This window comes from Ranitomeya imitator, chromosome 4 (genome assembly GCF_032444005.1).
Source record: "Ranitomeya imitator isolate aRanImi1 chromosome 4, aRanImi1.pri, whole genome shotgun sequence".
NCBI classification, from domain to species: Eukaryota; Metazoa; Chordata; class Amphibia; order Anura; family Dendrobatidae; genus Ranitomeya; species Ranitomeya imitator.
The window spans coordinates 24,923,018-24,933,199 of NC_091285.1; the positions used below are offsets into that span (position 1 = coordinate 24,923,018).

General features: G+C 42.8%; 1 protein-coding gene across 1 annotated transcript in view; it reads right to left on the reverse strand.

Annotated features, from left to right (window-relative positions):
- Positions 1-2,246: 2,246 nt before the first annotated feature.
- The window catches only part of LOC138675300 (matrin-3-like), a 44,675-nt gene continuing 36,739 nt past the window's right edge, over positions 2,247-10,182 (reverse strand). The window contains exons 11-15 of the mRNA XM_069763388.1: positions 8,376-8,419; positions 6,590-6,965; positions 5,217-5,478; positions 4,984-5,105; positions 2,247-3,921 (exon numbers count right to left, since the gene is read on the reverse strand). Coding sequence (XP_069619489.1) covers positions 3,880-3,921; positions 4,984-5,105; positions 5,217-5,478; positions 6,590-6,965; positions 8,376-8,419 — 846 coding nt within the window. The 3' untranslated portion in view covers positions 2,247-3,879. The remainder of the gene's footprint in view (positions 3,922-4,983; positions 5,106-5,216; positions 5,479-6,589; positions 6,966-8,375; positions 8,420-10,182) is intronic.

Here is a 10,182-nt window from a genome sequence, read left to right on the forward strand (position 1 = left end):
CCTGTGGTTCAGAGTCAGGTCCGGCCGACTCGCCATGGGAAACGGTCAGAGCACTGGTGGCTGAAGGAAGCTGTGGAAGATGTTCAAGCGCCTGGACCAGGGACTGAGATACCTTAGTCAAATCAGAGACCGACTGCGAGATAGCAACGGCCCACTCAGGGGGAGCGCCCCCAATCCGAGAGTCAGAAGCTTCCTGCAGGACAGGAAGACTGCAGGACTGGCACAGAGGCGATGATTGGCCTACTGACCACTTTATCTTACAACGAGCACAGGCGTAGTGAGTTATGGTAGGTTTGGTAGGGAAGGCTCCAGAAGAGTTGGACATAAGGATATTCTGCAGCACTATACTACAGAAAAGACTAAGGGGCCTACAGTGGTATGGATAATACCGTGGGAGGGGCCAATATAGCGTTGCAATCCTACCGCACCGCAGAGTTGTGTGTCCCCCAGCGCACGATGTCTCCTGTGCACGGAGCTGCTGAGGCAGGAAGTGCCAGGGGTGAAGGGGTGGTGCTGTGAGAAATAAGCCAAGGCTCCTGATAGGGCCGCACCGAAAGGGAAGGGCGTGCCCCAGATGTAAGAGCCATCCTGAGTGCAGGAGGAAAAGAGTGCCGAAAAAGCGTGCCAGAGGAGGGGCGTGGCCTATCGGAGGGGGCGTAGCCGGCAGCAGCAGAGAAAGTGAAAGTAAAACATCCGGGACTCTGTGTGAGAGCGCTGTACATAGAGTCAGGGGGAGATACTGCTGCGGCGGAGCAGCTGCTGAAGCGCTGGTACCTGCATGTCCGGTGCCACAGGTAGAGTGGGGAGAGAGGATCGTCCAGGGGCCCAATGAGAGAGGGGTAGTTGGAAACGGAATCCTTCGTCCAGAAGACGGCCTCGACCCCAAAGACAAGGGGGAGGGTCACCGCTGATGCCCACCATCTTCCTCTCAGCCCTCTCCGAGGAGAGGGGTGAGGGGGACTGTTTGGCAAGGACCGCCACCATAAAGACCCTGGAGCACCTGGGAGGGTGACCGGGGATAATGTCCTGCTGGCGGTCTGAGAGCTGCGATGCGGACGACACCACACTGCTCACTCAGCCGCCTTCCTGGGGAGGCAGGGTGGAAGATTGCACCCTGAATCCCTGAATGCTGTGATCTGAAAAAGCCAAAATGTTAATAAAAACAAAACCTGTAAAGGAATCAAGGTTAGCAGCGGATCTGAAGATCCAGGTCCGCCTCCTACAGACACTAAGCACAAACTGAGGTGCTTGGTGCCTGTCGGTGGGTGTATACTGCCAGGGAGGAGCTACGCCTTTTCCTTATTTTTGCATAGTGTCAGCCTCCTAGCAGCAGCAGCATACACCCATGGTTGTCCTGTGTCCCCCAATGAAGCGATAAAGAAAGATTTATCCATGTTCTTCCCTTTCCTCAACCAGATTCTGGAAGATCCTTGCAATTGTCTTTCAATCTGGTCCTGCAACACCTTGTCTGAGGCTTTCGAAAAACGTAATGGAAAATTTAATATTTTTTTTCTTTTGAAACTCAAGTTGAAGCCGATATAAAGTTCCTGACGCCAAATGGAAGTCTACACCTCCACATTTATAAAGAGAGATAGGAGCAACAGTATCGTTACCAAAACAAATCTGCCCAATCTCTCCCGGTTTCTGTAATTTCTGTAACTAATGACTCAGGAGACTAGAATTTACCAAAAATTTCCGGTCCACGACTTTTTGATTTTCTGCATAAATATAAGCATCTTCACTCTCTGGGGTGGGAGAAGGGATTATTGGACACTTTCTCAAGATTGACGGTCCATTTGAGCAAAAAGATTTGCAGGAACTTAGTCCAAGTCCAGGTCCGTACTCTGTGGCAGATCAGCCTCCTACTCCTTGGCACCTCTTCTCACTAGTAGGCCTCCTTGACGTCATGCAGGTCACATCACAATGACGTCATTGGTCCTATCAGAAGATGCGCACACAATAGGTGGATCACAGGGCTCTGGAGAGGCGGGCGGTCGGACACTCTCTGGAGCAGGGTCCGATGAATCTTTTTGCACAGCTCAAGTTAACTGACCAGGAAGACCAGCTATTGACTGCCGTAAGTTTTTTCACATCCCCGCACATTGAAGTCCTTCCACCTCTTTCAATTCGACAAGCTGCTGTCAAAAAGACAGCTTAAAATAAAAGTACAGCAAAAACAACTTGGGTGTTTCAAGTAGCTCAATAATGACCACAACACACACACAAAAAAAATCCCAAGACATTGGTAAAATACAAGGTTTTATTTCGAACGCTTCTAAACAAATACATGAAGGTTCAACTAATGACCACTGGAATGCTATGGAGAGTTCACTTGTTTTCTACAGCTCCACAGTACGGGGGAGGGCAACACTGTTTGCACAAATCTTGACATTTGGCATGAAGACATAAAATGAAATGAGAAATTGATCAATTCTGGCCAATCTTAAAGCGGTTCTCCAGAATTAGAAAATAAAAAAAGTGGTTTCATGCTTCCAAGAACAGCACCACCCCAGTCTACAGGTTGTGTATGGTACTACAACCCATTTTCCATGCTGACCAGAAACAGTTGGTAGCGACGTTTTGGAGAAGAATGCAACCATATCTTTCTAAATTCTGGAAAAACCCTTTAAAAAAAAAATTGTAACCCTTGCCTAACAGCTAATTCAGCTTTTGGAGGAGACAAAACAACTACAATTCAGTGACAGGTGAATACTGATCATCGCTGAAGGAGCCCGATGGTCTACTGCATCTCGGCTAGGTGTAGGGCTAAAGACTGCGATAAAAAAAAAAAAAACATAAAAAAAAATATAGCTTACTGAAGTCAGAACAGACCCTCAATATCCAATCATTGGGGGTCCGACCCCCTGGGCAGATGTACACCAGTTTAAAGAGTCACATTGTTTAGCAGCCGCTTCCAGAAACGATGGATCAGATCTGGCGGCTTATCGCTGGGGGTCCTGTATATTGAACATCAACTAATTGATGTTGACCCATTTTAAAGGATCATCTTAGTGAAAAAACCCTTTAAAAAGTCTCGTCTCACATCATTCAACTAGTCAGAATCCAGGTGACATTGTCTGGCGTCTGACAAAAATCAGAATTTTTTTTTTTTTTTTTTTTTTAGGTGGGGGAACAAATGTTTGATATGGCAGCTAGGACGAGTCGAGTAACCGAAACAAAACAATGAAGTGATAGAATACAAAAATAGTAAATAAAGTCATCATGAACTTGACAACAATCCATTTTTTTCCATTAAACTGTCAAAAACACACAAACAAATGAAATAAATCGTCAAAAAGTTCTGCTCTAAAATCAGAAAGGTGAACAATGGATATCACAGATGAAGCCTGCAGAGGGGGTCTCATATTGGTTACATGCAGTTTTGGATATTTATGGGGGTCACACAACTGAGAAACAATATTTGTTTTCTTGTATGAAGGCAAGATTATAGTTCTGTTTATTGTGATGGATTTAATATGATCGATTGGTCTTAAAAACAGAAAATCAGGAAGAAAAAAAAAAATAAAAAAAATAAAAACAGCCACACCGAACGCACATAAAGCATATTAAAACGATAGAAAACATTTCGCTAGTGCAGAATGTCAAATATGCCGAGGCTTCACAGCAAGCTGGACATCAATATCAACGACAACCGACGGTTTGCTGGCTTTGTAGTAGTCTGGTGTGGGAAATCGCAAGATGTCACCCCCACATCAGATACCAATGTAGGTCTGGGATGTGTAAACCTAGTGCGGAACAAAGCTCAAAGGACATTGCTGCCCACATACTATGTACTCGGCACATCGCCATAAAGCATTAGCTTCTCATGTTGCAAACTAAACAGAACAAAATTAAACAACTTTTTTTTTCTTCAGGATTTTAGTTTGTCTCTGGAGCCTTTGTCATCTTGGAGTAAAGTTTCTAAAAGAGAGAGAGAAAAAAAAAAGATGCAAATATGTACAATTGTCAGAATATAGATATTGCTTCAGTGCCGATGCTCTAGTGGGCTTCACCTATCATCACTTTCCTGCAAAGCCAGCGCTCATCAGTACTAAGGCTGTGTGCACACGATGCAGATTTGGTGCAGAAAAATCTGCTGCAGTTCTGCACTAAATCTGCATCTCCTGGCAGAATCCGCAGGTGCGTTTTTGATGCGTTTTTTGTGCACAAATCTGCACCAAAAACGCATCAAAAATGCACAAAAAACGCACCTGCAGATTTCTATTATGAAGGGGTGCAGAAACGCTGCAGAACTGCACAAAAGAAGTGACATGCACTTCTTTGAAATCTGCAGCGTTTCTGCGCAGATTTTTCTGCACCATGTGCACGGCTTTTTTTTTCACATTGATTTACATTGTACTGTAATCACAGTGCAGTTCTGCAGCGTTTCTGCTGCAGAAAAATCTGCTGCAGTTCTGCACTAAATCTGCATCGTGTGCACATACCCTTAGTGGGAATTTGAGAAGTTGGTTGTGTACACTTTTCAGTAATTCATTTTTTTTTTTTTCTTTTAACGACCCATCCATAAACTATGCAATCCTTGCCAGTATTGAACGACACTCTCGATTTGCTGCTTTATCAACACACACACATCTTTGAGTGTGTTTGGAACCTGGCTACGGTAATTCAGATCTGTCAAGATGTGAAGACGAATATTAAGAAGATGGCTGTAGAGCACTTCAACTCTGCAGGAAATTAATGAGAAACCGGCAAAGCCAACTAGGGCAATGGCACTGAAGCAACAAGGGATTTAACAAGAGAATAAGGACATAATATTGCTTATTAAAATCTGCCATTGCTTCACAGCCGATGCTCTAGTGGGCTTTTGTCAGTCTTTCGTACTGGCCATATCAGTCACATGATGTACATGCCAGCACCAATAAGCGGTGGAAATAGTCTTTGTACATGGGGGAGGGGAGTCTGACAGGCTGAAACAGAACTTGGCCATCCTCAGTGTCCTTTGTGAAAGGACAAAACGCTCACCTTCAGTTTCTGGTAGTGGGGCAAGGTGCTGCAGTGGGTGACCTTAGCCACGTTCTCGTTAGTGTAGAACAAGGAGCACAGTTTGCAGTAAAAACCAGTCTTGGCAACCACAAATTCCACCCCTTATAGAAAGAACATAAAACAGAAGTCAAAACATGACAACTTTTTACAGGAAAAAACTGCAGCCGTTGATCTGCAGTGCAACACGGCACCGCACCGTTACATATACTCACCGACAGGATTGTTGTCCTCAAACGGGCCAAGATTATACTCCGCTGTGCCTCCAACACCCTCGCTAGCAGATACTGGGCGCGTTTGGCCAGCCTCACCGTCCTCTTTATTTTCTTGTTCCGCTTTCTCCATGCTTGTGTTGGGCTCCACCTCAGCCTTCTCTTTTGCAGATTTCTTGGCGGTTCTCGCCTTATCCGGATCCTCGTCGCCGACCTCGTCAAGAGTAACAAAATCATCTATGCTCCCAGAAAACTTGGCTGCGCCCTGACAGCAAAAAACAGGTCATTAATAAATTTATTCAAAAGGTCACAAATTTATACCAGCACCATATTGAAACACAAAAGTCATCCAAATGGCGAATCCCGGATGTGCATTCAGCTTAGTACTTCTGACACGGGGAGGATGACGCTTTACTGACAAGTCTTTCCGCCACAGCTTCTCCTCCGGCTCCAGACTACAAAGTGGAGACTAAAGGTACCTTCACACAACGATATTGTTAACGATATCGTTGCTATTTGTTACGTAGCAACGATATCGTTAATGAAATCGTTATGTGTGACAGCGACCAACGATCAGGCCCCTGCTGGGAGATCGTTGGTCGCTGAATAAAGTCCAGAACTTTATTTCGTCGCTGGACTCCTGCTGACATCGCTGGATCGGCGTGTGTGACACCGATCCAGCGATGTCTTCACTGGTAACCAGGGTAAACATCGGGTTACTAAGCGCAGGGCCGCGCTTAGTAACCCGATGTTTACCCTGGTTACCATGCTAAAAGTAAAAAAAAACAACCACTACATACTTACCTACAGCCGTCTGTCCTCCAGCGCTGTGCTCTGCACTCCTCCTGTACTGGCTGTGAGCGTCGGTCAGCCGGAAAGCAGAGCGGTGACGTCACCGCTCTGCTTACCGGCTCACAGACAGTACAGGAGGAGAGCAGAGAAGCAGAGCGCAGCGCTGGAGGACAGACAGCGGTAGGTAAGTATCTAGTGTTTGTTTTTTTTTACTTTTAGCATGGTAACCAGGGTAAACATCGGGTTACTAAGCGCGGCCCTGCGCTTAGTTACTCGATGTTTACCCTGGTTACCGGCATCGTTGGTCGCTGGAGAGCGGTCTGTGTGACAGCTCTCCAGCGACCAAACAGCGACGCTGCAGCGATCCGGATCGTTGTCGGTATCGCTGCAGCGTCGCTTAATGTGAAGGGGCCTTAAGGATGGCGGCTGACTGCACCGATTGGGAGCGTAAACAATCAGACTGTGCTTATGGTTCTCCCCTTTTTTTGCCATTAGAAGGAATCTGTAGTCAATAGACTAATGATTACCGCCTGCAACACGAGCGGCAGAACATTACCGTGTTGTATCAATCGTGCCGATCATACCTTCTTTTTCTTGGGGACAGGTGCTGAGGGATCTGAAGAGTCCGGTTCCTGCGCCTCACTTTGGTCTTCCACATCGTTGTTTCCTTCAGCATCATTTGGGTCCAGAACTTCATCATCAGCCACGGAGCTGCCTGTTTCTAGAAGAGCAGCGGCTTCTTCATCGTTCCCCTCTTCTTCCTCCTCCTCTTCATCATCCTCAGCTAGCTCAGGTTCACAAGAATCGGTCACTATATCTTTCTCATCTGCCTCCTCCGAGGTGTGAATGGTGTCATCGGCGGTGGCTTCTTCAGATGTGGTCTGATCGCCAGTTTCAGAATCTGTCTTCTTCTGCTTCTCCTTTACACCCCCTTTTCGGTCCGGAGAATGAGCTCTCTTGCTACAGAAAAAAAAAAAAAAAAATATTTGATTAGCGCAACTGACAACTACAACCCTGCCTGCCACGGCGGAATGGAAAGTGACCTAACATTCTGTCACAAGGGGGCGCTAACGGCACTGGGATTTATATATATATATACATATATATATATATATATACATATATGTGTGTGTATATATGTGTATATATATATATATATATATATATATATATATATATATATATATATATATATATATATATATATATATATATATATATATATATGTGTGTGTGTGTGTATGTATATATATATATATATATATATATATATATATATATATATATATATATATACACACATATATATATACACATATATATACATATACATATATATACACACACATATATATATATATATATACATATATACATATATATATATATATACATACATATATACATATATATATATATATATACATACATATATACATATATATATATATATATATATATATATATATATATATATACATATATACATATATATATATATATATATATACACATATATATATATATATATATATATATATATATATATATATATATATATATATATATATATATAAGTTTTCTGAAAACTTTAAATATGTCCGACCCAGTACCCAGTAGAAGATTAATTCGGTGGGATTTGGGGCCATTCACTGGAAATAGGCTGCAAAGTCACCAGTTAAATTACACTGCAGCAGAGAGTGTTCATAGGCTACGCCCTCCGTCAGGCTACGCCCTCCGTCAGGTGGTTTAATTTGAACAGGTGAAATGTGAATGGTGGATCCCGTGTTACCTACTGTATATAGAGGTGTTATCAGTCATTGTACAGGAGGAGGTGAGCTGTGACATCAACTATTGTGAATGGTGGATCCTGTGTTATCTACTGTATATAGAGGTGTTATCTGTCATTGTATACGGGGAGGAGGTGAGCTGTGACATCACCTATTGTGAATGGTGGATCCTGTGTTATCTGCTGTATATAAAGGGAACATTGAAAGATCCTGGATTTCTACTTTTTATAGATTAATACATTTTATTATATACATAAAAACCAAAACACTTAAAACATTAGGTCATTAATGAAAACACATTCTCTTTAAATGAGGCAAACAGGACAGACAAACTGCAAAATGTTGGCTTCAGTGGTTTTTTTTTTCAATCACTTAGGCCTAATCCAAAACTGCAAATCTAAAAGCGAGACAGCAGACCCATTTCTGAATGGTATAAACTTCATCCAAATTTCCCATGAATTCTATCGTAACCGCAGAATAGAATAATCAGGATAATGTAGAATCAGAAGCCGGCGAGGCGGTCATCTTAGCAGGCTCACCTCTGTCATAATACATTATACAGAGTGAAAGAAATACTTACCGGCTCTTTTCTTTTTCCTTTTCTTCAATAAGTTTGTTTGGGATCTGGAGAAAAAAAAATTAAACAATTAAAAAATAAAAAATAATCAGCACTAAATTAAAAAGCAAAAAAAACACTAATAGTTTTAACTTTTTCGCTACGCCGCTTACCGATTGGATTAATTCTTTTTATATTTTGACAGATCGGGCGATTTTGAACGCGGCGATACCACATATGTGTATGTTTTATTTTTAATGGGGGCGAATGGGGGATGATTTGCAATTTTATTTTTTTTTTTTACTTTTCACTTGCTTCAATAGCCTCCATTGGAAGCACCTGACGTGCCGGGAAAGATGGGGGCTCTGCGTTGGATCCCGCATCAAAAGGAATCCGCCTCCACCACTGATTGGCAGCTTTCTATTTACACAAGAAGCTGCCAATCAGTGGTGTGGGCGGGGTTACACAGATCAGCACGTGTTATCTGCAGCATAGAAAACAGTGATTGTATCAAAATGAGACCATGACAGTAGCAAGTGACACATTGCTGGAATCAGGGTCTCTGTCTCCACATCATGCTGCTCTCCGATTACATAGCAAAAGCCTCCCGAAAAATTATTTTTAAGTCTCAGAAAACTTTTTTTTTATATATATAAAGTACAGACCAAAAGTTTGGACACACCTTCCCATTTAAAGATTTTTCTGTATTTTCAGGACTACGAAAATTGTACATTCACACTGAAGGCATCAAAACTATGATTTAACACATGTTGAATTATATACTTAATAAAAAAGTGTGAAACAACTGAAATTATGTCTTATATTCTAGGTTCTTCAAAGTAGCCACCTCTTGCTTTGAAGACTGCTTTGCACACTCTTGGCATTCTCTTGATGAGCTTCGAGAGGTAGTCACTGGGAATGGTTTTCACTTCACAGGTGTGCCCTGTCAGGTTTAATAAGTGGGATTTCTTGCCTTATAAATGGGGTTGGGAACATCAGTTGTGTTGAGCAGAAGTCTGGTGGATACACAGCTGATAGTCCTACTGAATAGACTGTTAGGGTATGTGTCCACGTTCAGGATTGCATCAGGATTTCGTCAGAATTTTTCATCAGTATTTGTAAGCCAAAACCAGGAGTGGAACAATTAGAGGAAAAGTATAATAGAAACATATGCTCCACTCCTGGTTTTGGCTTACAAATACTGATGAAAACTCCTGACCAAATCCTGATGCAATCCTGAATGTGGACACATACCCTAAGAATTTGTATTATGGCAAGAAAAAAGCAGCTAAGTAAAGAAAAGCGAGTGGCCATCATTACTTTAAGAAATGAAGGTCAGTCAGTCTGAAAAATTGGGAAAACTTTGAAAGTGTTCCTAAGTGCAGTTGCAAAAACCATCAAGCGCTACAAAGAAACTGGCTCACATGAAGAACGCCCCAGAAAAGGAAGACCAAGAGTCACCTCTGCTTCTGAGGAGAAGTTTATCCGAGTCACCAGCCTCAGAAATCGCAGGTTAACAGCAGCTCAGATTAGAGACCATGTCAATGCCACACAGAGTTCTAGCAGCAGACATCTCTACAACAACTGTTAAGAGGAGACTTTGTGCAGCAGGCCTTCATGGTAAAATAGCTGCTAGGAAACCACTGCTAAGGACAGGCAACAAGCAGAAGAGACTTGTTTGGGCTAAAGAACACAAGGAATGGACATTAGACCAGTGGAAATCTGTGCTTTGGTATGATGAGTCCAAATTTGAGATCTTTGGTTCCAACCACCGTGTCTTTGTGCGATGCAGAAAAGGTGAACGGATGGACTCTACATGCCTGGTTCCCAC